Here is a 27,991-nt window from a genome sequence, read left to right as displayed (position 1 = left end):
TAAAATAATTGTCCTATTGGTAAACTTGATCATACACTAATGAATGCGAAGCTAATGCTACATACCGCCGCTGTGTTGTGTTTTGTTTTCGTTTTTTGTGATGGCCGTCGATGTGCTCGTTGAGCTTGGAAGCGGAGCCTTTAGGCTGCACGAAAACGAATATTGACGCTTTGCTCATCTCCAAAACAACGCCAAGATGAACCTGTGGCCGGGTAATCGTTACGGCAACGGCCTGTTATTTGCCGGCTTCAACCAAGACCAGGGTAAGTTGTGTGACGAGTCGACGGCTGCAGTGCAAACCTCTACTGCGTGCTACGGCTTTTATTTTTGTTTTTGCCGCGGTGTGACTGTCACCTCGCACTCGTCTTTCTTGAGAACTTGCGAAGATTCGCCACTAAGCGATCTGTTTTCGGTCATTGTTGCGTGATAACTTCCGTTCGTAACCCAACGTCCGCGAATTGTCCAGCTCTGCCGTTGGACGCTCGGTTGAGCTTGGCAAAAAGGAGGTCACCGCTCTTTCAACTCTGATTAGCAAATTTTAGCAGGAAGAGGTTTCGCCACAACTTGTTTAACTTTCTTCGTTTCTCAGATTGGGAGTGATTTGTTTGCTTGTTCCTTGCAACGCCTGCAGGATGTTTCGCTTGCGGCATGGAAAACGGATTCAGGGTCTACAACTGCGATCCTCTAAAAGAAAAGGAAAAGCAAGGTAAGAACGATGTTGTCGTCGTTGTTATTCGTTGTCCGCGCGCTTTAGTAAGGGGCGCTTGTTCCAGCTAGGTGCCAAGTTTTAAATTCGCTGCGCTGCCAACTAACTGAGGGCGTTGTCGCGCCGTAGACGTCCGCACGCTACTACGTTTTCCGGTCCTTCGACACGCCGAGCTCCTCAAGTTGACGTTCGCATCTGCGACATTGCACGAGTTAATATCGTTGGCTCATTATTCCTTGCTCGCGAATGATGCTGCACTGCGCAGATTGACGTCTAGAATTTACAGAGTCGAAACCTGTTGGAGTTGATTCATATTCGGCAGGACAAGACGGACGTAAACAAATCTACGTCCCGATGCTGCAGGGATTAGTAGAAAGATGCACGTTAGAGACATTTGTTAAGCTTGTTATGAAATGTAGTCTTACCACGCTAGAAACTCATTGTTTTGAGAAACTTGCTGTTCGATGCTAAAGAACAGCACAACTTGGACGTCGCGGGTTCGATTCCCGGCCGCGGCGGCCGCTTTTCTGATGGAGGCGATAAGCAAAAACGCCCGTGTGTACGAGATTTCGGCGCACTTTAAAGATCCCCAGGTGGTCAACATTAATCCGGAGCCCTCCACTACGGTGTGCCTCATCGCCTGCGCTGCGTCGGCGCGTTAAACCCTACAATCAGTCAGCACAACTTGGTGAAGGCGTGAGTCGGGGGGGGGGGGGGGGACTCTTACTGTCTGCCCAGTTATGCAGTGAAATATTGTTAAGCGCCAGTTAATGTTGAAAATTCTCGGAACAGGGAAAGGATGAAGGGTGGTTACGGGACGTCGGTGGCATAACTCTGAACTTGAGTGGGGGTATAGTTGCAGTCTCCCCGACTGTGTGCGATATATCGGTCAACATTCCCGACAAAGATAAAGTATGCGGGGCTTGGAAATGGGATAAAAGTAGGCCACTTGTTTCCTACCCGTTCTTATCATTCCAGGTGTTATCTTTCATGTTGAACACTCGAAAAACTACTTTGGCTATTTTCGAAGAAGAGACTCTCGTGTTTTTCTTTTTTTTTTTTACTATATCCTGTTGTGCAAGATTAGAAGATTTTTGTGTGTTTTTTTAATTTCGTTTTCGCAGAAGAACGGGGGTTTGTCAAAACTGCCAGTACTTAACGGGAGATCTGTTCTGGTTTTTCTCGCTTTCTCTTCACCAATGTTCAAAGGCCTTGAATTTGCAAGCTTTATCGAACATACGCTAAAGACTACGATCCGCGATTGGCCAACCCGGCAGTATGTGGAGGCCTATCCGATTTTACACAGCTTAGCATAAAGGTGGATGGACAATGTGTAAAAAAAAACCAACAAAAATACAGTCACAACGAAGTATGTGTTTAATGGGGTTGGCTCCACGCAGAAGTAGTGGAAAATTAATGGCGGTGGCCTTCATCCAGCTGCCAACAATAATCACTGCTGAGGAAGGTAGATGTAATGTATTTTGGTTGTTGTTGCAAAAAAAAAGGAGAGAGAGGGAAGAGCTTGTTTGGTTTCACTGCAGAGGTCTTGAAACGTAAAGAAGTAGCGACACAAAAGTTCGAACCTTAAATAACTATGTACAATGCTTCCTTTTTATCAGGAGATATCTCCCAACAAGTTTCAACACAGTAACCGTTCAGTATAACATATTTTAGATCCGTTTTAATCTCTGCCCGCACGAGAAAGCCCAGAGTGGTCTGACACGACATCGTGTGCTCCTTGCCCCAAACTGCTGACGTCGGGGCTCCCGTGACGTCGCCGACACGCCGGCTGCGCTTGGCGCGCGCTGCTAGCCATGTGTATCACGTCATGGCTTTGGGACTGACGTCATGCTGCCCGGGCACGTGGGGATGGTGAAAACCTTGGCTGGTCTGAACACGTGCACCCTCCTGTCATGGCCGCCGCTCGGTGTTCATTTTGTCGAAACCGAAACTGACAGGAATAAACGACGCTGTAAATGATTATTTACGCTGCGATCGACCGTCTAATGTGCCATTCTATGATTAGTGGGCTAATAGGCACCCATAGCAGCGAAAAAACATAACACGAAAATTTTGTGTCAGTACTCTTTTAAAACACGCCGGTTGTGGGCGAGTAACTGTGGTCTTGTGGCTAACAGTACTACTTCTCCTTCTCAAAGCAGACTTTGTCGACGGGGGAATTGGCACAGTGGAGATGCTGTTTCGCTGCAACTACCTCGCCCTGGTCGGGGGCGGACGCAAGCCAAGGTACCCTCCAAACAAAGGTGAGGGTGCCGACAGCTCTCGCTTGTTTGCTTATCCTATTTCTTGTTTGTTTTTTGATTGAAAGCTTTCAACGTCTGGCTCCTCGAAGTGGAAGTTTGCCTGTACCCTGCGTTTGGGGGGGGATACATTGTCACTCGTCTTGAACGGCGAATAAGAAGGAAACAGCGACAGGCTTAACGAAACAGGCATCCATCCCAAAGACAGCACAGATGTATACTCAAAAGACCACACACAAAAAAAGAAACACCCAATCTATCAACTAACTGCCAAACACTCTTCACTGAATTATCTGCAGCACCTTCTAACACATCTCCCCTCAAAAATCTACGATGTCCCAGGACGGGAGTCTGTTAGGTGCAAGGCCCGGAACTGTGCCCCTTCATGCCAGCTCTCCCCGGATCTCTCTCCTCCGTCTTTGTGCTCGTCTGTTTTTCTTGGGCGTCGTTGCGGGGATTGTCCTAAACTCGTAACGTCCATATTCATCATGAGAAAGGATGCGATTAATGATCCTCGTAAGAGATGGGGGCAGATGAGTGGTAGACTGGTGTGGTAGAATGACACACTGCCCCTCCTCATGATCCCTTGTGTCATCTAGCAGATTGAGCAGTGGCGTTGCATAGGTGTTTAAGAACTCTCGAAATTCGACTTCTGTGTTCTTACTTTGTGTGGCAAATGCAGATGGTTGTATATCTGGAGGGTGACAGGGTCAAATGTCATAGTAAACACTGGTTGTACATCTGTAAATATATCCAGCACTCTGTCAGTTGTGTTGCAGGTTCGTATGCCTTGAAAATTGCCTTGCTAATTTTTTGTTGTCACGTTCTTGGTTGCGACAGTTGAATCTCGCTGGAATGAGTCGAAGTTAGAGTTAATACTAGCGTGTACCACATACAGGTGCACTCTGCTTTTTTGTGTGCGGCACTTTCTTGTTTGTCCTCCCTCTGAGCCACAGAAACATAAAATCGTACTCACTTATACTGTGATTGTGGGTGCATTCAGTGCAGATATTCCTGAAGACTAACTTGGCTCACTGTGAGATGGAAACAAACTAAAGCTAATACACAAGGGTTTTATCACTGTGAGGCGGTGAATTCTGTAATCTTTATTGATAAGGGCAGCGTCATTGAGTGGTTCGAAGCTTGTCTTGGTGCAAGATTTGTTGGTTGTAATGAGTAAATTTACTTAGCTTTGTAACATTGTCACAAACTAGTCAAAACCGCTGTCCTTGGTTTTGAATAATGCCAGGGTGTGTGCGAGTTTGTTCTGCGGAATTGCCGAGTTTGCTGTCTCATTGGGTCATGCCGCAAGAAAATTTATGTTCTGAGCTTTGCTGTGTGTGCTGGCCTCTGTTTTTGTAAGATGTGGGAGTGAAAAAGATAAAGGCAGAGCTGGACTGGTTGGAAGTTGTGTCCCCAGGTCTTGATAGCATTCCCAAGTAGTCTTCACATCTAGTTCTGGTCTCGGGGTGAAGCTTACGTGAAAAGGAGGTTTTGTGGGGGGGGCCAACTTTAAAGGGCCCATGAAGACAAAATGAAATTTCGTTCAATTTGAAAGAACCAGCCTTTGGTCACTTACTTAGCTCCATTTCACCCAAGAAAGAAATTTTTTTTTTAAACTGAAGTAACCAAAGGGATAATTGAAAAACCTTGAAATTTCATGCCGCAGTGTTTTAATATGGGTAACATTTGCATGATATAGGCCAGTACACAAAACATAGTTCTCAGTGTGTTAAACAGCTTGTTAGCGTTCAAGTGATACAATCAAACGGAACCAGAGGCCAAGTCATGTGTCTAATACCCGTGCCACACGTACACGAAAAATGACATTACGTGCTTAATGCCTTAACTTTTAATTCTATTAATTCGCTGCTACACGGAAAAATCTAATGCCGTTCGCTCTAATGTCATCTTGGTTTAAGGAGTTCCGCACAACTCATTTACCTTCACGAACACCTTAAATCTGCCTACCCTCGAACGCGATGAGCACCAAATGAAACCAACGAAACTCTCAGCACCAGAGTGTTGACGCGGGAATGTAGCTGAACTTCGAAATAAGGCGATTTTTTGTGCACCTTTGGTGCCGAAATATTGAAAAAGATGAATTCCACTAAAACAGCGGCAAAAGGCAAAACATCGTGTCACTCGTCGGGCTAAATTTTTCGGATTTGGCTACCACTGGCAGGCGATGGCAGCTGATGAAGCCACTTTTAGAAATGGCTCACACCATTTTTAAGAAAACACTGTTTCTCATAACGTTTTCTTTCACAAAAAACATTTGTAACCCTTGTGAGATGTTTTTCTCTACGTTAAAGACTTCTAAAATACGAGTAAATTTCTCTTTTTGGTCGTGATCACCATCATGCCTAACACATTTAATGCCTTTGCCTTCTAGGCACTATATTTGCGGTTTTGCGTGTAGCACGGCCCAACCAGTTAAGGTCATTTGGCATCTTAAGGCCTTCAGCGCTTAATGTCATTTTTTGTGTACGTGTGGCACGGGTATTATACCCCTGTTACACGCCAGATCTAATGACGTTTCGAGCAAATGTTATTCACTCCGAATGTCATTAATTCAGCGCTACACGAGAATAGCGAATGACATTTGAGGCGAATGACACTTAGCGGCTAACAGTGGTTCACGGGATAGTTCAGCGGCCAAATGAGTAGCCTCAACAGCAGTGGCGTGTCACTAGTGAAGAAAGTTCAGTAATAAACCGAAGAATACTGTTTCTAAAAACTGTTAATAAACTTATATTTTGTCCTTCCTCTTGTTTTTAAAATAAAGAAGGACAAACAAATACTAACAAACAAGAAAATCTCGTCTCCAATGCGCGCGCTATCCTAATACGGACTTTTTTGCGGACTTGTCTCGGCTTGTGATGTCTGCTGATGTCACCTAAACCGATAATTTTCTTCTTTTTCTTTGAAAAAGATAACCCTTTCTTATGTTTTAAAAAATTATGTATGGAAACTTTCTGGATGCACTTGCAATACAATTTCGCAGTTTTGCGAGCTCGCTTATTGTCACCACTATCAATATCAAGTGACATTTGTTTCACCGCGTATACCCGCCCGATCAAACTGAATGTCGTTAACTGCTAATGTCATTCACTCTGAACGACTTTAGATTTGCCGTTTGACAGGGGTATTAGCAACGGTTTATGTTGGCGGCCCTGCCAGTCGCAGAGAGTCTGCAATGTCATATAAAAGTTGCCCAAACGTGGCTGGGGAGTCGCCACTACTTCATCTGTTTTCTTTACTATCTCGGTTATTTGTTTGAAGTTTCCAATAAAATTGGCATGATTGTTATCTGGACAAAGCAGTCTTCTTTCTAATGAACCAAACTTGTATTTTGTCTTCAGGGCCCCTGTCCGGTACCCCTATTTGTAGTAGTGGACAAAATAAAAATGTTATATCTACTTGCATGTGGTGGTAGCAACGAAAGAAGCGTACAACCCGCCGCGGTGGCTCAGTGGCCGAGGTGTTGTGCTGCAGAGCACGAGCACGCGGGTTCGATTCCCGGCCACGGCGGCCGCTTTTCTGATGGAGGCAAAAAGCAAGAACGCCCGTGTGTACGAGATTTCGGCGCACATTAAAGATCCTAGGGTGATCAAAATTAATCCAGAGCCCTCCACTATGGCGCGCTTCATCGCCTGTGTAGCATCGCCGCATTAAACCCTACAATCAATCAATCAATCAAATGGAAAGAAGCATACAGTGGTGAAACTGCCTCCTCTTTTTTTGAACTAGATAAATTGGGGAAATGCATGATGGCGGGACTAAGAACAGCAAGACCTCCCTGTTCTGTAGCCTGGCAATTCAAATTCCTGTTTTGCACACTGAAAGGAGCCATGAAGACAAAATACAAGTTGGGTTTATTAGAAAGACTGCTTAGTCCCGATAACAGTGATACCAATATCATCGCAATTTTCGAATAAATAACGGAGATATTAAAGAAAAGGTGTGAAGCAGTCGCGACCCCCTAGCCAATTTCCCGCAACTTTTCTATGACGTCACGGAACCTTGTTTGTGCGATTGGCGGCCGCCTAACTGACCTGTCGCGACGACACATGACTGGACGTCTCTAATGGGGCCTCTAGTTCCATTTGTCCGCATCACTTGAATGCTAACGTGCAATTAACGCACGGAAAATTATGTTTTATTGTTGGCCCGTATGACGTCATTCTTGCTCATAACACGTCACTGTGGCACAAAATTTGAAAATTTTTAAATACTTCTTGCTTTTTGTCGTTAAAACAACATCTTTTGTGGCTGTATTGGAGCTGAGTGAGATACTGAATCCTAGTTCTTTCAAATTACACGAAGTTGTATTTTCTCGTCATGGCTCCTTGAAGTGACATCTGGTCTGAGAATATGAAGCAGGCCGTAGGGAAGACCTGCAGATCAATTCAGACTGCCCTGGTGGGAATCTCGGTGTGCGGACACTTTTTTTTTTGTTCTTTCACGGAAAGAAAAGGAAAGCAAGGCTGGGGATAGGAACTGATCCTTCGACCTCAGGCTCCGTAGCGCTTCGTTTTAGCCGGCGAGCCACGGCAGTGGGTGCCTGTCACGAAGCATGTTGTCGTTCGCGTGATGTTGCTACAGTGTATTTGTCGCCAGCTTGTGCATTGTGCTCAGCGTTTGTTGCTGCACCGAAGATGAAACAAAAACCACGAGAGGGGAAAGAGGAAAACCAGGCTGCTGCTTCCTGTCGGATAGTGCTTATCAGAGTAAACAGCGCTCGTGGAACACTGCTCTCTGCAGCGCAAACAGGAAGGCTCTGCAAAGCAGTTTTGTTGGCGTCTGCGTTGCACAACAAAAGCGCGGGAGTAAACGTGAACATCACCTGCTGGGCACACTTAGAAAGCAGTGTTGTCCTCGTGGTTTGCACTCAACAAGAAGTGTTGCATATCAGTTAAAGCTATGACCTTATGTGATAGTTTCTCTCTTTTTTTTTTTTTTTTTTTTTTTTGCAAAGTGTGTACTTTTACAATTCAGTGGATGCTTCCTTCTGAAGCAGTTTTGTAGGTGGTGTGTTTGTGCTTTTTTGAGGTGGTGAGCTTTCATTCGAGGGCATTCTGGTTGGTAGCGTACGAGTTCCTCATTTTATAAAATTGGCGCGTCCCATGCTTTGTTTGTTTCTTTATATTTTTTTACTGATGGGAAGTTGTTGCTGCTTTTGTGCTTCAGTGCTTTTATTGAAGTGTGGGACAGCAGGAGCATTGCCATTAGGGTGATGTACTGGAAACTAGTGGGCAGTGTTAACTTTAAAGGGGGCACGAAAACAAAATACAAGTTTGGTTTGTTAAAACAACTGATTTATCCCAATATCCCAAGGGTCCCATTACAGTTTTTAACTTTGGGACCGTCATCTGTATAATACTATTACTGTAATGCTTTTTTGGAATGACTAATAATAAACTGAAACTGAAGCAACAATACCAATTTCGTCTGAAACTTCAGACAAATAATGAAAATTTACAGGGTTCGCACAGGTCCTTGAAAACCTTGAAAACCCTTGAATTTAAAAGTGTCAATTTCAAGGCCTGGAAAGTCCTGGAATTTTTAAATGGTCCTTGAAAACTCTTGATTTTTCCGGAGAGAATCAATGGCCCTGTCTTTTTACAAGAATTTAAAGTGTTTGTTGTGGATTTTAGGTGCTAACAAATGTAAAGAAACATTGTAACAATCACGTTTCCGTGTATTGCGTGAAATTACAAGTTTGGTGGATTTTCATTATTACAAGGCAACATTGGGAGCAGGCAATTGTCAATCCAATCCATGTCACGATACAATCCAGTGAACAGTGAAAGCCCAGCTTCTGTTCTCTATCTTGCACATGGAGGAAAGAAAAGGTTAGGAGAGGCCTTGACGTCACATTTGTGAAGCCGAGTCCCGCCATGACTTGAGCCCACGGAGCCCAGCACTCTATCCCATCATCCTTTGCTGTCTCCGGTTTGATTTGACTAACATGGCGTCGCCCTGCCCTCCCGCTTCGAAGCGAAAACAGCTTCGCCGCTAATTCCTTGGTGCGATGTCATCTTCTAAGCTGTTGATTTCGCCTTCAATTTGCCCATTCTAACCCTCACCTAAAATTTCAATCGAAAAACGGCCTTCGTTTTTGAGGTAGAAGGACGACTTTTCAGCTCTTAAGCCTGGCAAAGTAGCGTTTGTCGTCGTCATAGCAACAGGCTCGCGGGATGGCGAACGCAGACGCCTCCGATGGCAGAGTTTTCAAACTGGCCTAATTTGAAAACGTTTGTCGTAGCGACTGAGTTGGTTTGCAAGCGTAGCGAGGCAGCCACATACCAAGCGCCTTAAAAGTTTGTCCGTTCTATTCGCCCAAATTTGGCCGCCGCAGTTGTAAACAAGCAAGCAACATTGTCTATGGGCTCAAGAAAATTCACGTGACTTCCTCCACACTTTTCGCAATGCATTGGGGTGCTAGGGGCCTCTCCTGAGTATTCTTTCCTCCATGATCTTGCATCTTCCATCTAGTCTGTGGACGCTCGCTCCTTGCATGTTTGCTGTGCCTCATACGCTCCATCTGCATTTGCTTTTACGTGCAAATGGTGGACGTGTACATTGTTCATCCTGCCTTGCAGCAACACTTGCGGATTTAATTTTAGCTGATGCTCTTGCTGACAAAGCAGGAGATGCAGGCAACATTAACTAAGTTTTGAAATCAAACAACCTCAGCAAACACAAAGGAAAAAGAAAAACCTCTAAATACCAGCCATGAAATAAAAAATAAAGCTGGGGAAGCATTTACGAACCCGTTAGCAACTATCTAAATGTGCACTAATGTGCTTAGGTATTGGGCAATAAAAAACTTTTGCATTGTGTTCGAAAGGTATAAATAATCTCATATAAAACGTTTGATGGGGACCTTGAAAATGTGTTTCCTGGTCCTTGAAAGTCTTTGAAAACCCTTGAATTTTTGCTTTTCAAGCCTGTACGAACCTTGATTAAGGAAAACAGATAAAGTAGTGGGGAGTCCTGTGCCACTTTCCATGACATCACGGAATCCTGTTTGTGTGATTAGCGGCTGCCGACCCAAGGCGTTACCGAGACACATGAATGGGTGACTGTACTGGGACCCCCAGTTCCTTTTGACTGTATCACTTGAATGCTAATGTGCAGTTTATTTACCCTTTGATGCCCGAAACTTCAAATTTTTTGCTTAAGATTGTGAAAACATTTTTATGATCTAAAAGAACTTCCGACATCAAAATATGAAGTCAGAAAAAAGTTTGGTTCCTTAGGACGGACACTAGGACACACTGGGCGCTGGCTGCCCGTAAATCACTTGAACAAGAGAGCTAGCTTGATCACCATGATTTATGGTTCAAGTGAAGACAGTAACCTAAAGTTTGTATTGCTATCATTTGTTTTAGCTACGAAATTTCGCAATTTTGCTTACTTGCCCATTAAGCCTTTGAGCTCGATGTGAGTTGACACACATAAACAAGACTTTGTTTTTATACATATTTTTTTTTTAATTTTTGAAGGTCCGGGAACCTTTGTCTGTCAACATGTGGTGTTAAATGTCGAAAAAAAAAAAAAAAAACTCGAAGTGCGAGAAAACATAATATTGTTTTGAGTTGTTGCTCCGTAGCGAAATTACTAGGTTGCTAGTTCTGGCCCACACTACGTTATTGTAGTGTGAAATTTAAGCATGTTTTTCGCATTTCCTGCATTTTTTTTTTTTGGCTAAGAAACATATCTTGGGGCTGGAATGAAGCTGGGTGAGCTACCAAAGGCTAGTTCTGTCAAATTCAAAAAAGTTGTATTTTGTCTTCATGACCTCTTTAATTAAGCGGAGACATGGCTGTGAAAACAATTTATTTTAATTGTTAAGTAAACTCTGTGAAACTTGCCAGTCTTGCTGCCTGTTCCCCACTGATTTCAAATATGCCATTATTTTTTGAGTCAGCCAGTTAGTTACCAAGATATTTGGCCATTTTGAGAGGAACACTAGACAAAACAGCGGTAGCCATAAAGCTGTAATGTTTACATTTTCCAATACTATGAACCCAGGCGAGTGTTACAGCTCTTTAAACTTTGGTGTTACAAATGGCCTTTTGAAATGGCTCCTTTGCCAGTGGTGCCACCAAGGTTTAATGAGCTGTAAAATTAGTTCCAAGTGATGCATCAAAAAAACTGATTCTCTTATTGCATTCACCAGGGTTCACGGTATTGTAAAATATAAAGATTACAGTTCTGTGACTAGCACTGTTTTGTCTATTTGTTCCTCCAGAAATGACTAATTACATATCTCTAATTGTCTTGGTAACTAATTGACTGAGTCAGAAAATAATGGCATGTTTGAAATCAGTGGGAAAAAAGCAGCAAGAGTGGCAAGTTTCACAGAGTCTACTTGAAAATTAAAAGGAGCTGTTTTAAGTTTTAAGAGCAGTGTTGTCCTCCTTGAAATGCAGCTGCGGGGCCCTTCGATTATCAGTCTTGAAGTGGAACTTCCCTCGAATAGTTTCTGGGTAAACTGAGGGCTTTGCTTGCCCTATAAATACACGGGCAAAACGAATGCCGGGTTGTTTCTTGGTGAGTCTGTGGTGAATCTGGGCTGGATAATTGAAGAGTGCCAAATGTCATAGTGTGCGTTGTCGCAGGTACAGGTGAGAAAGGGGAGTAATTCGCTCTCATCGCGGCTTTTGGGTCTTTGTGTCTCGCTGCAGTGATGGTGTGGGATGACCTCAAGAAGTTGCACGTCATCGAGCTGGAGTTCACGAGCGACGTGAAGGCGGTCAAGCTTCGGCGAGACAGGTTGGTGGGCTCAGCATGGGCGTAATGTCTTGAGCAGTTAACGTTAAAGGGACTCTACAACACTTTTTGGGATGTGTGTGTGAGTCGCATGTGTTCTTTCCTGTTAGGATCGTGGTGGTGCTGGAGTCGGTGATAAAGGTTTACACTTTCACCCAGAGCCCACAGCAACTACACGTTTTCGAGACATGCCCTAACGAAAAAGGTAATGACTCTGTTTCATGCCTAGTTCAGTTGGTGCGCAAGTGCTTGCTGTTTTTGGTATCCTGCTGTATGGCATCTTCAGTTGTGTTTGTTATTACTGGAAGGGAAAATCGTAGGAGGTTTTGTAGGGGTAACTTGTTAGTACCATGGAGTCTAAAGGCACTGGGTTGTCTGGAGGTTTTTATCGAGGAAAACGGGTTAGGTGTTACAGTAACGGCATTAGACACTGCTTTGTATGAACCCTTGAGTACTTAGGGTGGGACACTGGTCTTGAGGACATTTTTGTTATATTTTAACCTATGTGCTTGAGATTTTTACACATCAGGTGCATTTTAACATCATGAGCACAAATATGCAGTCAGTTTTTTGGCTATGTGGTCTAAGTTCAGATTTGTGCAACATGTTATGTCATTCCGTTTCGGGCAATTTTTTCATTAGCTACCTATGAAATACCCAAATACTCTTTATCCTTCTGTGCTCTAGAAGGACCAGGGAGTGCAACTATGCCACAGCATTGATTTTAGCATGGTTTCTGAAAACGCTGTGAACTAATTATATGTCAGGTCTTCAATTACCAATGTTTTCGTAAAACTAACTGCATAATATTTTGTGCTAGCACAAAGAAATTTCATATTCTTGTGGTTTCATTGCACTGTTGAGTTTATAAGCTTTCAAATGCAGCAAAAATGATACAAATCTGACCAGTACATCCTGAGATGCTGTACCTGACAGCTGACCTTGTGGGAAAAAAAAAAACTGGTTCTGTGAAAACAGGGCACGAAGTTTGGAAACAGGCAAGAATAGATATTTAGGCAACTTCAAAGGGCGACAGTGTTGTGAATACTTATAGTACAGCTGTAATATTTTGCAGGTACATTCTTTGGGACCTGTAGACTGTAAATAAAATGCATACAGAAAAATTATTTTTTGGCAAGCTTTTTTCGGTCCTGTAGACCAGTAGGCACCTCACATGCAGTGCAGGTTTTGCCCTTATCCTCCTCCTCCACCTCTCCCTGTCCCCTTCGATGCCACGCAGGCCTGTGCGTGCTGTGCCCCAACAGCAACAACAGCCTGCTGGCCTTCCCCGGCCGTCACACGGGCCGCGTGCAGATCGTGGACCTTGGCCAGACGGAGAAGGCGCCCCTGGACATCGAGGCCCACGAGGCGCCCCTCAGCTGCATCGCGCTCAACCTTAGCGGCACACGCCTGGCCACGGCGTCCGAGAAGGTCTGCTTCTTCTGCCCTCCCGCATGTCATGTTCTGAGTCCGGGACTTGCTGGAAGTCCGTCTGGTCAGCTTGCGAGTTTGTAGCAAAGTTGCAGTCGCTGAACAGGGCAAAGGCACAGTTTTGACGTTTCGGATCCCAAGCGGGATACTTGTACACAACGAGTTGTTCTCATTATTAGGTTCTGCCACCTGTGATGGGGCAAAAACTGGTTCTACTTAACTCTTCCACGACTATTGAAAGATGGCCGATATTGAGTGTTTCTGGAAAACGTTTTTTTTTCTCTTAAGCTATGGACGCATTTAGCATTGCTATGCATGCAATTATACCTTATAGATTTCTTTTTCAAACACACAACAGCAGTTTTGTAGAAGGTGTAATTATTGAGCGTTTATTGGTCAACGAAAAAAAAATACACAAAAAAGTACACACTAAACACAAATAGGCGATTTTACTGAGCCTAAAATTATTTTAGGGAATTCTAACATGTAGGGCGAAACTCTTTTGTTACGGCGAAAAAACGGCCGATGTTGAGTGCGTCCACAGAACGTTTTTTTGCTCTTGAGCTACTGGACTCATCTAGCAGTGCTATGCATGAAATTTTAGCTTATAGATTGCTCTGTCAAACACATCGCAGCAGTTTTGTGAAAGATTTGATTATATTGATCAAATTAACAAAAAAAAATGCACAAAACGTATACACCCATTGTATATAGGAGATTGTACTGAGCCTAAAATTATTTGAGGAATTCTAAGATATACAAGTTATTGCTACTGTCCTAAGCTATTATTCAATATGTCCATCGATTCAGTATATTTCAATTCAATTACATCAATTTAATATATACAATAAATATACTTTAAGGATTATTTGCGCTGCATTTTGAAGAGCTTGCAATCAAATTTTGGCCATGTCGAACTACGTATTCCGCATTAAAGGGACCCTGCAACACTTTTTGTGCAGTGCAAGTAAACCTGCGTTACGTTTAGATTACACTGCCAGGAATACCTGAGCCAAATATTACACGTGCACGTGAAGCGGTAAGTGTGCAAATCGCCGTGAAAGACGCGGAAAAACCAATCGCGCTCTCTTCAATTCTCCTCATTATGCACCCTTGGCATGGCCTAAACGACGTTATTGAGGCCATGGCTGTCCTACTGGCTGTTGCTGGTCAACTTCGCGGCTTATTTCTAGCATTTCCTGTGATGATCCGCTGTCGTCGGCACTGTACCAACCTCTGGTATGTCTGAACCTGCACACATACTTTTGGTGTTTCTTTTGTTTTGAATGCGCGCGGAGTTTGAGTGACGGACTCAATGCTTTCCTTTCAATGAGGCCACTCGACAACAAACGTTTATTACTTCAAAAACACCCTACCAGCCTGAGCGCTTCCTTGCGAGCAGGCAGCCATGCCTGCTTTTTTGGGGCTCCAGACCGGAAATAGTCTCCTCCACGTTGCGGAGAAAAGGGGAAAACTCGCGGGCCTGTGATATATCGACAGCCGCCGAAGAGAACGCCGCGCAGCTTTCGTAACATTGTCCACAGTCGTGTTGAGGGGGAACAATTATGCACGATTTCTCATCACGTGTAGTTTCGGCGATAGTGAAGGAATTTTCATAATTCTTGCAAGGGGGGGGAGGGGGTGATTGCTGGGCAATAGACTTTACCCCACAATACATTCCGAGTAGTCGATGGTAAGCGTTGCAGGGTCCCTTTAAATCCCGTTATTGTTCTTGTTGGCTATCTCCTTACCGTAGTTTGTGCATGTGTGATTCACTGGCTTGACCTCGTGTTTTTCAGGGCACGCTAATCCGGGTCTTCGACACAGCCACGGGGAACCTGGTGAATGAGCTGCGGCGGGGTGCCAACACGGCTAGCATCTACTGGTGAGCACGGTGACGGTTTTGCCGAATCTGATCAGCTGCATCAGCACTACCAGTGTGTTCAGATTGAAGTGCGTCGTACAGCATTGCTAGTGGATAGTCCTTTTCGATTATTGTGATACAGTTAACACTCTTGGACTTGGCTTGTAATGGCCGGTAAGTTATGCGGAATCTTTTAAAGCGATTTTCCTAGTGGGTCCGATGGTGTCATGTCAGAAAACTAATATAGACCAGTTGGCTGACAAATAAGCATCTCTGGACAGACGGCGCATGCGTGAAACTGCGATTCCACTGTGCCAATACGGTTACTTGACAATCACAAAAAGGAATGTTTCTAGATGAGGCGTTATGTGCATTGATCGTGAAGAATAAGTAGTACAATAGTATATCTCTATCTCGTAAACCACGTATCGCTATACATTTAGATCGTTTGTAGATGCGTTTACTTAGTGTGGAAAAATGGTCGCACAGGTTTACTCTTCGTTTGCGATTTCGGTCGTTGAAGGTTTAAAGATCGATTGGACGCGCTTACACCCAAGGTTGGACGCTCTTTTAGCGAAGTTTTTGACTCAATTTTGATGTGAGAGAGAGCTTTCACACTTCTCTAAACTTTCGGTAGGAAGGGATGGGGAAGTTTTTTAGTGAAGCCACTTAGTGTGATAAGTGGTACAGTAACACTTTGTTACAAGAGACACCTGGTTATAAGAGACATTTGAATGATGATTTGGTTGGTTTTTTGTGTTCAACATAGTAGCAACATCGCATACAACAGACCTTGGTTACTAGAGGCATATTTTCCAGGTACCCTTGAGTGCGTCTTGTAACGGGGTTTTTCTGTGATATTGCATGTGCTCTGAGAGCAGGAATATATGGTGAGAGCTGTATTTTTGTCCTCGTAAAAACTACTGGTTGACACTATCATGGCTGTGACGCTTCCTGTTCAAGGGGAGTCTTTGGGCTTCCCATACGGTGACTCTCAGGTTGGAGTGAATCTCATTATTCCAAAAGTTCTGCCACATGGCCACAGTGAAACGTAATTTTGATTGCTGAAATAAGTCAGTCAGTGCGGCCGGGCAAAGACAGAATCGTTTGAAAAAATTTTGCACTCACCCGTTTGACTGCATTCGCGGGCTGCACGTTATGTTGTAGTATCCCACCTAGGGACTGTACTTTATTACCAACTTGTTGAAATAGAAAGGAGGACACACCAGAACCGCACAGGTGTGAGCTGCTCGGACCTTGATGAGAATCTGGGATTCCTTAGCCGATGCACTTTCTGGAGGCAAAACCGTGGGGCTATGTTGATGGGATCATCTACAAAACTACAAATCTACAAAACTGGACAATGACTTGTGGCCTCACAGTCCTGTCATACATCACACTGTCAGTTCGAACTGCTTCCAAAGCATTCACTCGTGTTGCTTCAGCAAGGTTACAGTGGTGCCTTTGGTGGCTGCAGTGTGCACTTTCTTGGAGATGTTTGGGAACATCTTGTGGAGAGGTTGTTAGGTGAGAACAAGGATTCTACAAAAGCTTGACAGCTGATCATCTCTAACATCAGTTGTGCATGCAGCGAGCACCTTTTTATATTGATCATGAAACTTCCATAACTTTGTAGTGCTGCCGGCTGCAGCAGCGCGATGCAATGCTCACTTAGTAGAAATTAGTGCTGCAGGGTGCTGACCAGTTTTAGTAGCAACGCGAGGCCCTTGTGCTTGTTCGTGAACTCAACAATAGCGAGTTTAATCTTCCCAAATGACCCGCCGTGGTGGCTCAGTGGCTAAGGCGTTGCGCTGCTGAGCACGAGGTCGCGGGTTCGATTCCCGGCCGCGGCGGCCGCTTTTCTGATGGAGGCGAAAAGCAAAAACGCCCGTGTGTACGAGATTTCGGCGCACGTTAAAGATCCCCAGGTGGTCAAAATTAATCCGGAGCCCTCCACTACGGCGCGCCTCATCGCCTGCGTTGCGTCGGCACGTTAGAACCCTACAATCAATCAATCAATCTTCCCAAATGCCGTTCATGTGGTGCTCCTCATTGACGATTTCGCGGTGCTTAGAGGCGGCCACTTTTCTGATGGAGGCGAAAAGCAGAAACACCCAAGTGTTCGAGATTTCGGCTCAGGTTAAAGATCCCCAGGGGGTCAAAATTAATCCGGAGCCCCCCACTACGGCGCGCCTCATCGCTTTTGTGGCTTTGGTCATAGTTGGCAATTTCATAAATAGCTGCATTTTCACCTCTTCCGTTGCTGGCGTTCTCCTTATCTTTGAGTGTTGTTGCGAAATGCCCCTCCATAGCGTGCAGGGAGTTGATATTGTTGACAAATTCAGCTGCACTGGCTCTGGGAGCTGGCTGTTGTGTTGGTGGCATTTCTTCTCTTGCGCTTTCCTTGCACTGGTGTGAAGAGTGGATGTAGTGGAGGTAAAAGACACGCTTCTCTTCGCCGTTTGTCATCAAAAATTTTCGTTCGATGAAGAGGAAGTGTGAACCGTTGCTGAGGAAACGTAACACAAAATGATGAATGGGGTTTACAACATTATGTGTGCTGGTGGCAAGCCAATGGTGGTCCCATTTTTGTGCCCTGGGATTTAAAGGGAGTGAAAACTCTCAAAAGACGTGACAAAGCATTAAAAAAAATTCTTTTTATGCATTTGCAACTGGTAGTGGCTTCCACCTAAGGAAAAAGTTTGGGCTACATCCGACCAGTGGCTACGATGTCGTCCCGATGTGCTGCTATGCAGTGAAGCCACTCAAAGGTGGCCAAAATTGAATCGAATCCTTGATTTCTTGAGTCACCGGAAGTCAGTCAGACGTTTTTTTATTACTAATTTCTTATTCAAATTTGTTTTCATTTTTTTCTGCATGAAAATAATCGTGGATAAATAAGGATAGTGAATGAAGTGAAAATAAAAATTGAAAAATCTCAAAAGATGCCTTTTTATTTTCGACCCGCGTCTCTCGTAAGAAAGGTTGGCAGTGTCGCAACAACTGCATCATGAATATGATGCAAGAAAGAAGAAAACGTGGCACAAACTAGACGTGAACGAAGAAGACAGGACAAGACAGATACAGGCGCCTTATCTTGCCTTCTTTGTCCACGTCTTGTTTGTGCCACGTTTATATGATGTAAGGTTTTTCCAAAGCTGTTTCGGTAAAGTGCAAACCCTTTTGGCTTTTTTCAGCATCAACTTCAACCTGGATTCATCACTCATGTGCGTCTCCAGTGACCACGGCACCGTTCACATCTTCGCAGTCGAAGATTCCACCAGGAGAAACAAGCAGTCCAGGTGATTCTATGCACCTTTTCGGGTGCCACCCGCACCTAATGCTGCCAGTGGCATTAATCTTGCAAGTGCTGCTGCTTTTGACATTAATGGAATTCATCATGTGGCTAGTTTTCTCGCCAAGCAGTGTGGTAGGTTCTTTTTGTGTAGACACTTTTTATTTGGGGTGCTAGAGAGATCACTTTGATTTGTATAGCCTGTTTTGATTAGCCTAAACTGATAGCAATGGACCTTCTGATTAGCTGAAACTGATAGCAATGGACCTCTCCCTCTGAAAGGAGGAAGAAGTAAAATAAACAGCAACAAAACAGATGTATAAAAAGTGAAAGCCAGAAATTATTCCAATGAAATTTGTCAGGAAGATGTCATGCTCTACATTACAGATTGTTTTGTTACTTTTTCCACCAGTGAAATCGCGAAATGCTTCATCCTAATTGTGGGGGTACACGCACACTTATGGTTAGTGCGTAACTTGCAACAGTGGCCCTAAAATAATTGTCGGTAGTCGTTATTTCACAATAGTCAAAGTTTTCAAAGACAGTCAAAGAGGCCTTGTAACCCCCGCTTGTGCCAGTGTTGGGAGATCGCAACAAAAGAATGCATTCGCCGAGTTCGTTTGTTTGGAGTACTCATTTTTCAAGGTCGGTGTGGAGCAACAGTGCAACACAGATACGTGAGCGGCGCCAATCTCTCAGCGAAGGCAGGATCATCTTTGTTTGGCCGTGGCCTCAAGTGATAATATAATTTATCAACTTATAAATTTATCGCACTTGCAAGCGCGCATTTCTCTTGGACTTCTCTCCATATGACCAAACTTGTCGTGGTCAATCTGGTGGTAGGCGTCTATCGTGGATCGCTGCTCGAAACATTTATCGCATCTCGCCTAAACAGTTGAAACATTCATCGTCTGTTTAATACTGTACTCTACTACTTTGCAGCATGAACCCTCCCCCCCTCCCCGCCGGCACTATTTCACTGGGCAAAATTTAAATTTCTTCTGGTGCTTCATGAATGCAGAGGATTGACAAACAGCAGCATCGCTTCATGGCACTAATTGGAAATTGGCATGGACTGTCAACATAGACGGTGTGACTACGCTTTGAGGAGCACCAGAATATTGAAAATGAGAAATATTGCTATGAGTAAGAGCAGACAATGTCGCTGCATTGGCTGCCAGCCCCTTCGACGCATTGTGTGCATCTGCCCGCCAAAATTTCACTTTTTGTGGATGTGAAAGAGTCTGCTGCTGCCGCCGTTGCTCGCACGATTTGAGAAGCCGAAACCACAACACCCCACCGGCATCAGAAAAGCCGCAACAGGAGGGAAATCTGGGCCAGTTGGTTCGGTTTATTTTTAACAACGCCAAAGGGTGAGGCGTGACTGAAAACACACAGGACCAGTGCTGACTAACAACTGTTCAGACAGGGAAGGAACACACAAGGATGCACGTGCAACTGACAGAAGAGAGGAAGATAATAAATGTCACCCTGCCAAAATCACACTTTTCTAGGAAATGACACCTCACAATCAAGCAGCGCTATTAATGGTGTGCTGATCCAATTGTAACCGTTTTTCCAGATAGCGAAGGCTTCTTTGCGCATGTGTTGACATGTGCAAACTCTAATGTTGGTCGGCTAAATTGTGTCTGAATAAATCATTCAATTGTTAGCCCGCGCTGCTGCTGTGTGTTCTCCGACTCGTCTTGCCTTTTCGCATTCTTGAAACTGATCAGAAAAGCCAACACACGAAGAAAAACTCTGCTTTTGCGCACGTCCAAAGAAGCCTCGCTGGATATGTGCCGCGTGCCAGTCCAAATGTTTTGCCCGCACTGTGCACGTGCGGTGGCCATGACGTCACGGCCGCCTTGTGATGTACCTTAGGAGGGGTCCATTGAGGAGTGCAATTGGCTTTTCTTGTCTGAAAACTTCATCAGAGCCTAGTCACTGTGGTAGAGCCCTTTCACAGTGCAGTGCCTCTGATACAAGTTTAAACCAGTTCCGAGCTTTTTACTATTTGTAATGCTTTAGTGAAGCTCACTGTCAAAACTTTCTGCCTGTGTGTACTGTACAACAATGTCGTAACAAAGCAACAATAATGTATGTTAATTAAAGGGACAGACAACCGATTTTTGTCACGTATATGTTCTCTAGCTCAATGAAAGCCAGTGTTTTATATACCCCGGTAACCACAAGCCATTTCTAAGCAAATCGGAGGAAATAGTTTTAATTTGGCAGCTTACTTCCTGAAATCGGAAGGGTGGCGGTTCGTAGTGTCGAAACTTGACACTACAATATGTGTCCCTGTCACGTGACCTGCAAACCTAGCAGCTACTGTAACTGCTGAAACATTTATTGAAGTATTGAAAACCTTTTAATACAAGTATTTGTACAAGGTTAAATTGTATATGTATTTCTAAACATTATTTTGAAAATTTAAAAAATGCGCCGCCGCCCACCGTCGCTGGGGTGCTCTCAGTGTGACTAACTGAGCCTCCATGCCCAGAATCAACGGCAGCGTTCAGTAAACAGACCCAGTAAAGGAGCTTTGACGATTCTGCCTGAGTCAGGGGCGTTTGGTCTGACAAAATATTTGATTTCAGTTTCAAAATGCGCCAACGGCAGCTTAAAAAAAAAAAAAAAAGAGTCGCACCCGGGGAGAATCGAACTTCCCACCTCCACAACTCGTAGCCAGATTCTACCTATCGTCTATCCCAACAGATGGCACATTCATGCAAAATAGACCGTTGCATTAAAAAAGCACACAAGGAACAGGGAAACCCACGATTCAAACTTTTTTAGCTGGGGACAAGTTTTTAAATATCGTTTTTCATTTTGCATACAGACAAAAGTATGTGGCCGAGCTACTCTATGTCATGGTTGCCAGCATTATTTTTTGGAGGGACACATACGGCTCGTAGATCTAAAATTTCGATTTAAAAAGTTCTAGGGCGTTATCAGCAAAAGTTTCTCGTCAAGGTGCTTTAAGTGATGCCCTTTCATTTCGGATAGAGCCTATATACTCGACAAAAATCGGTTGTCTGTCCTTTTAACCTTGGCCGAGAAATATTAATCGCTCTGTGGAGCCTGACGGTTTTGATTGTTAATATCACGACGAGACAGGGAAGCTAGCATGGTTCAGGAAAAAAATATTTTACATATTGCGACTTAAGGTGGCTGCCCCTCTCACTAGTTGTGCCCACAAATAACTGGTGATACAATCTAGTCCACTTATAACAATATCCAAGTGCCAAGAAGATGCCATCATTATAACCAATAATTGTTATAAGCGGGTTGCACGAAAAAAAAAAAGACTAAACAGAGCTCAAAACCTTTTATTCGCATGCAAGCAAGGTCCTACTACTACTTATGTGCAGAAAATAAGCCATAGCCGGTCAGCTTTGTTTTCTGCACGCGAAGCTGGCACACATCTTTTTCAAGAGCTTCACCCAGCTGAGGGAAGGGTTCTTGGCGAAAACGAAGACCCTGAGGGGCTGTGTCATGCGTTGGGCCTCCTGTGAAGACACTACCTTAGTAGGCAGCGCAACCGCGTCGTCAGAGTCGTCACTGTCAGTGCTGTCCACAGCTTGTATCTGCACAATGATCGCCTCTTCAGTGAGGCACTCGGACGTTTCCAAAACATCGGCCCTGACGTCCCTTCCGCGGAAAAACCGAGGCAGTTGAAGATTCAAGGCACCCAGTCAAATTCGGAGCGATGCGCACGTGACACAACAAGCAAACGCGCGAGCGAGAAAGGAGACGAGCCAAAGGCAGTAGAGCTGGGAGGGGGTTCAGAAGGAAAACTGCTCCCCTCCTCCTCTCGCCTCCTCATAAGCGCCGCAGTCAACTCATTTTCTGAGGGGTGGATCAGATGCGAGGCACATCGTGGCGCATGCCGTTGGCGCGGAGAGCCAGTGCACGCTGTCACCAGTTTCAATAGTTATATCCGATATCACGGCACTGGAGTATTGTAATAGGCAGTTTATTTTACCATAGAATGCATACGAAAGTTGACAAGTGCCGTAGTTGTTCATCGTTATATCCGACATATTCTTATAAACGGTATCGTTAACAGTGGACTCGACTGTAACATTCTAGCGGAAGCGTAAATTGTGCAACTTGTGGCTGCTTCAGTCATCTGCTGCGTAACAGTCATGGACAAATGAAACTCGATCCCGAAAATGTGAACCAGAACTCACAAATAGGGCGATCTCTTTCATGCAGGTCAAATTGGCCCGTGGCTTAAATTACAGTAACAAAATTAGGAAAGGTGGCTTTCCAAATATACCAATAGCACGCCATTATTTGACCTCCATAAACAGTATGTTTTAATTTTGCATTTTCTGGTTCATATTTTCGTGTTCGCATTTCATTTGTCAATGACTGTACCTTCAGAATGGTTCTGCGTCAAAGAACTTCCCGTCAGTTCTTTCGAAGTTGTTTTTTTTTTTTTTTTTTAATATTGACAAATTCCGTGCTAGATGTCGTCTGTGCTTAGGCAAGATGCCAAGGGTTTGTTGGTGGTGTTGTACTCACCTTTCTGTAACTGCTATGCCTTCGCCGCAGCTGGGCCTCTGCGAGCTTCCTGCCCAAGTACTTCAGCTCCAAGTGGAGCTTCGGCAAGTTCCAGGTGCCCGGGGGAGCTCACTGCATCTGTGCCTTTGGCTCGGACCAGAATTCCGTCATAGGTATGTGGAGGCAGTCATGAAGGGGTGTAGTCTGTGGTAGAGCACTGCACGGGCGCTTACCAATCTCAAGAAGATTGGTATGCGTGCAGGTGTAGACGTCATTTTCTCTGCCCCTAACAAACTTTCCGAGCTGTGTCCGATGGTAGATGGCGGGGGCAGAGAAAAAGTGGGCTGCTTAAAGAAGCACAGGAAGCAGTTTGTTCACTGTAACGTAGGCGTTGTTTGCTCTCTCCCCTTAAAGGGACCCCGCAACACTCTTTGAGCAGTGCAAGTAAACGTGCGCGGCGTTTAGATTACACCGCCAGGAATACCTGAGCCAATTGTTACACGTGCACGTGAAGCGGTGAGCGCACAAATCGCTGTGAAAGACGCGGAAAAACCAACCGCGCTCTCTTCAATTTTTCTTCAATTTAGGCCATGCACCCCTGGCATGGCCTAAACGACGTCATTGAGGCCATGGTTGTCCTATTGGCTGTCGCTGGTCAACTTCGGGGCTTATTTCTCGCATTTCCTGTGATGATTCGCCGTCCTCGGTGCTGTGCACCAACCTCTTCTATGCCTGAGCCTGTACGCACAGTTTTGACATTACTTTTGTGCTCTGAGTGCGTGCAAAGTTTGAGTGACAAACTGAATACTCCCCTTTCAACGAGACCACTCTACAACAAACGTTTATTGCTTCGAAAACGCCCTACCAGCCTGAGCGTGCGCTTGCAAGCAGGTAGCCATGGCTGCTTTTTTTGTAGTACCAGACCAGAAATAGACCTTCCACATTGCAGAGAAAAGGAGAAAACTCCCTGGCCTCTGATATACTGAAGGCCGCTGAAGAGAACGCTGCGAGCCACTTCCCCCCTCTCCGGGAAAGAGCGCACAGTTTTCGTTGTGTTGGCCGTGCTTGAGTTGAGAGAGAAGTTATGCGCGATTTCTCATTGCATGTAGTTTCAGTGATAGTGAACGGATTTTCATAATTCTTGCGAGAGGAGATTGCTGGGACAATAGACTTTACCTTCCGAGTAGTCGATAGTAAGTGCTGCAGGGCCCCTTTAAAATCTGGCAAGTCCTGTTTTGGCGTAGACGGGTAGATGCGTCAACGAGAGGCTCAGGGGACATAAGAACCTCGTGGAAAAGGCTTGTTTCGGAACATCTGGCTTTTCATTGTAGTGATTGTGCTTACGTCCCGTTGTTCGGTGAGTGCAAAGTCATCACCAGAGAGAAGGATAAGCACGCACGCGAGATTGTTGAAGCGCTTGAAATTGAGCGGCTTAAAGAAAACTGTATAAGCATGCCTTCTGTTGCGCTCTTGCAAAAAGACAAAGATTATCTGGTGTAACGTTTGTAACATGCTGAAGGCAAGAGGATAAGTGTTGACATCAGGTTGTGTCGGCTATGCTGTTGGATGTGCGGGGTTTTATGTCTTTCTGTTCCGAATAAAAAATCAGTTGTAGTTCAGTGCCTTGTCCTGTCGTTTCTTTCTTCCGTGTCCCCGTCTGCATGCGCTGGTAACCCTGTTAATTTGCATCACCAACTAGACCACCAAGCCATCCTCGTGAACGTTCCATAATTTAACTTTCACTGAGGTGGTGAAAATGTTGTGAACTTATTGTCCACATTTAGAGACGAAGGTTGATCTACCTCATTGTTTTGAGGTGGATATTCCAACTAGTTTACTTTTTTTCTAAAGGGGAATCTTACACTTAAGACAAAAATTTATATTTTTGAGTGCATTTGAATGGAACCTCTCAAGTTTATGAAGCCTTGTGTACTGATGGTAAATATGTAATAAAATTATTAGGTCACATCTTACTGGTTATTAAAAATATTTACTATAATTTGGGGGCAGCATGCCTATGGAACATGACATTTTATAGGGTTGAACAGCGAGTAGAGATTTTAGCAGCTGTTTTTACACACCACGGGAGTTAGTTTGCCTATGAAAATCTGGTCATTTTGATTATTGTAACAGTTTTAAACAATTTGTCGGCTGGCTTCCTTCAGCTTCTTTTTTCCTTTCAAGAGATGATTGTGCAGTCCACCATTCCCACAGCCAGGGAGCAAATTACGGGGTTATTTCTTTGGTACAGGTGTCGCTTTTGGGAGTTTATGTATTAAAAAACACTGACTGATCTCTATTTCTCGTGAGCAAATGGCATCACTCTGCCAGTTTAATCTGCCCCACCAACTTTTATTCATTTTGCTTCTTTTTTCTTTCTCCACACAGCGATCTGTGCCGACGGCAGTTACTACAAGTTTGTCTTCAACGCAAAGGGCGAGTGCACGAGAGACGTGTACGCGCAGTTTCTGGACATGTCGGAAGACAACGGCCGCTCCTAGGATTGCCGTTGGTTTCGGCACAACCCACAAGGGGGCTGTTTGGTCACCCCCCAAAACGGAAAGACTGATTCCTGCGGACTGCCGATGTGCTCCAGTGAACTTCCACAAAGTGTAGAAGATAAAGGGAAAAAAAACGGCGGGTGGCCGTGATGGCTGTGCTGGAAAACCATGATGGTTGTGCTGGAGAACCATGATGACGGTACTGGAAAACCATGATGGCTGTGCTGGAATGAACATGTGCTTTAGCGGAATGGTGTATTGTGTTGTTGGAAACATGCAAACATCGGGCAGACCAAGTGGATGAACGAAGGGACTAGCATTCCAGCAAGCTGCGAGTGAATACGCCTACGTGCTGTGTTGCAGTTTGGGAATGAACGCTTCCTGTGGTAGGATTGAGCGTACTGTCTCGTAGGTGGAGATGGCCTTGAGAAGCATTTGGTTATCATGTTTTGCTGCGCAGTGAATCAACGACCTAGCCATCTGTTTGTGGGCTTCTAGGGTAGTGAGTGCGATGAAAAGCGGGCCGGCTAGGAGTAAACTGTGTGGTGCATATAACTGCCAATTTTGTGAGCTGCGTTGAGCTCGCTGTACTTGTGCTAAGGTGACTTGGTTACGGTTGAGGAGCCACCTTGTCTAAAGGGAAGGGTCTGTGAGACACAAAGTTCTTGAAAGAAGGCTAGGGAAGGATAGTTCAAACCGGTGCAAGCTTAAAAGCCTTTGATATGCTTTGTCGCTTGGTGCAGTTTCTTTCTTATACTGTAATGAATAAGTTTCTGTATTTTTGCTAAGTATTGCTTTTTATTTATACCTTTGTGCCTGTGTTTCTGCTCATCTTCTAGCATATCTTCTATGTTCTAGTTCTGATTATTGCCTGCAACTGAGTGCGACATATGGGTAACTTAATTTACAAAGAACTGAGGAGCGTGTTTTACTAGAGGAAACTGAAACCCACTAGCTACCACAACTGTTGTCTGTCAACGTGATGTGCATACGACTGCGTTGTGATTTCTGATGCACTGTTTGGCTGTAGTAAGAGTATCTGGGAGGTGCAAGACTGCACACAAGTGCTTAGTGCCTTTCTTGCTGCGTTGGGCTTTTATTGGAGGCTTGTTGAAGCGTCAAGCTTGTCTGCTTGTATCCTGGCTGCGTTTCGTTGATCTACAGTCTCCATCAAAAGTTCCTAGGCCATGCCGACTGCCACTAAAATTCAGATATTTCTTCACTGAAGCACAACCAGAATATTTTGTGTGAAAAAGAGGGTGAAAGAATTTTTTTTTTTTGTTACCAGCCCTATTTCATGAAGTCGAAGCGAATCAAAAGTAGGTTTCTGAAAGTATCCGACGTAAGTGACAAGCGTGATGGTCTAGGAGCTTTTGAGGTGGTCTGTATTGATGGGAGGTGTTTTGTGCCTGCCTTAATATTGCTGGCTAAAATAATGCCCATATTCTAGACTGCATAAATGCCGCTTGAGCAGTTTTCGCATGTTAATGAAAACTGCACGGTTGCAAAGAACCTGCCTTCTAGAAAAAGAAAACGAAGCTGCATTTCAGGGTGTCAAAAACACGAAAACTGTCTCTGAAGCGAGGCTGCGTAGGCTTATCAGTAAAGCTTGCAGTGTGTAGTGGAACTAAATTAGTGTACTGCTCTGTGGCGCCGCGCACTCAGAAGTGAACGCTGCAAAAGAGTGAGTAGAAAAGCTTGGGCTTTTGGTGTTTGGTGTTGGCAGCCAACTGTTTCCGTTCAGGCCATGTTGGTTTTGGGAGCAGGCGTGGAATTAAGAGCCTTTTTTCAGCTCCGAGTCGTAGTAACCATGTTGTCGCACTGAGCAAGCGAGATTCCTGTTTTTGCTTGTGTTTACGAGTGAACGTACCTGTAGAGTCATGAAGAATTACACTTGGCGACAACACTGGCTTGCGGCGTGCAACGTTTTTGATAAGCACCGAGCAGGGACGGTTGGTACGAGTTTGTGTGGGCCACTGTTTTTCCTTATTGTGTAGTTGAAGTTAGTATTTACAGCTCTTTGGACGGCACAGTGCCCACATATGCTCTTGTGAAGTTTTGCAGAGAGTATCTTTTGTCGTCACCTGCTTTGTAGAGGAACACGTTCATTTTCTAAACGTAAATTACGTGCACTGCTTAAGAAGGTGCATGAATGGCAAACACGTGATCATGACGCAAGCGCAGTAAAATGTTTCTTTGTATTGCTGCTGCTTTTTGCGTGTTGACGAGATGATGTTCCTTTGTTACTGCTGTACTCTGAGAAAATACATATATTTATGGACAAATAGTGTGCATGTGTGAGTAGGCTCAATGTGTATGAGTTGTTAACCCTTTGATGCCCAAAACATTATTATTTTGCATAAGCGTATGAAAGGTTTTTGTGATTTGAAAGGACTTCCGACATCACAAATATGATGTCAGAAAAAAATTTGGTTCATAGGACGGACACTAGGACACACTGGGAAACACTGGGCACTGGCTGCCCATATATCACTTGAACAAGAGAGCTACCTTGACCACCAAGATTTATGGTTCAAGTGAAGACAATAACGTAAAGTTTGTATTGCTATCGTTTGTAATAGCAGTGAAATTGCACAATTTCACTTACCTGTCACTAGCCCATTGAGCCACCCA

The 27,991-nt window shown here is 44.5% G+C and overlaps 1 protein-coding gene across 2 annotated transcripts; it reads left to right on the top strand.

Annotated features, from left to right (window-relative positions):
* The first annotated feature begins 74 nt into the window (after positions 1 to 74).
* Positions 75 to 27,644, top strand: LOC144138440 (WD repeat domain phosphoinositide-interacting protein 3). 2 transcript variants are annotated; one of them, XM_077670720.1, is made up of 10 exons: positions 75 to 263; positions 632 to 706; positions 2,869 to 2,970; positions 11,667 to 11,754; positions 11,862 to 11,956; positions 12,992 to 13,182; positions 14,982 to 15,067; positions 18,244 to 18,348; positions 22,908 to 23,029; positions 25,245 to 27,644. In XM_077670720.1, the coding sequence occupies exons 1-10, from the start codon at positions 197 to 199 to the stop codon at positions 25,355 to 25,357; spliced, it is 1,044 nt and encodes a 347-aa protein (XP_077526846.1). In that variant the 5' UTR covers positions 75 to 196; the 3' UTR covers positions 25,358 to 27,644. The 2 variants fall into 2 exon arrangements, with proteins under 2 accessions (XP_077526846.1, XP_077526845.1); XM_077670719.1 differs by having other exon boundaries at positions 2,866 to 2,970.
* Positions 27,645 to 27,991: the final 347 nt, after the last annotated feature.

The sequence above is a fragment of the Haemaphysalis longicornis genome, unplaced genomic scaffold (assembly GCF_048455015.1).
Source record: "Haemaphysalis longicornis isolate Haplotype H1 unplaced genomic scaffold, Haemaphysalis longicornis Haplotype H1 scaffold_5, whole genome shotgun sequence".
Lineage (NCBI taxonomy): Eukaryota > Metazoa > Arthropoda > Arachnida > Ixodida > Ixodidae > Haemaphysalis > Haemaphysalis longicornis.
The sequence above is the reverse complement of the archived record's forward strand: the minus strand, read 5'-3'. Positions and strand labels throughout refer to the sequence as shown.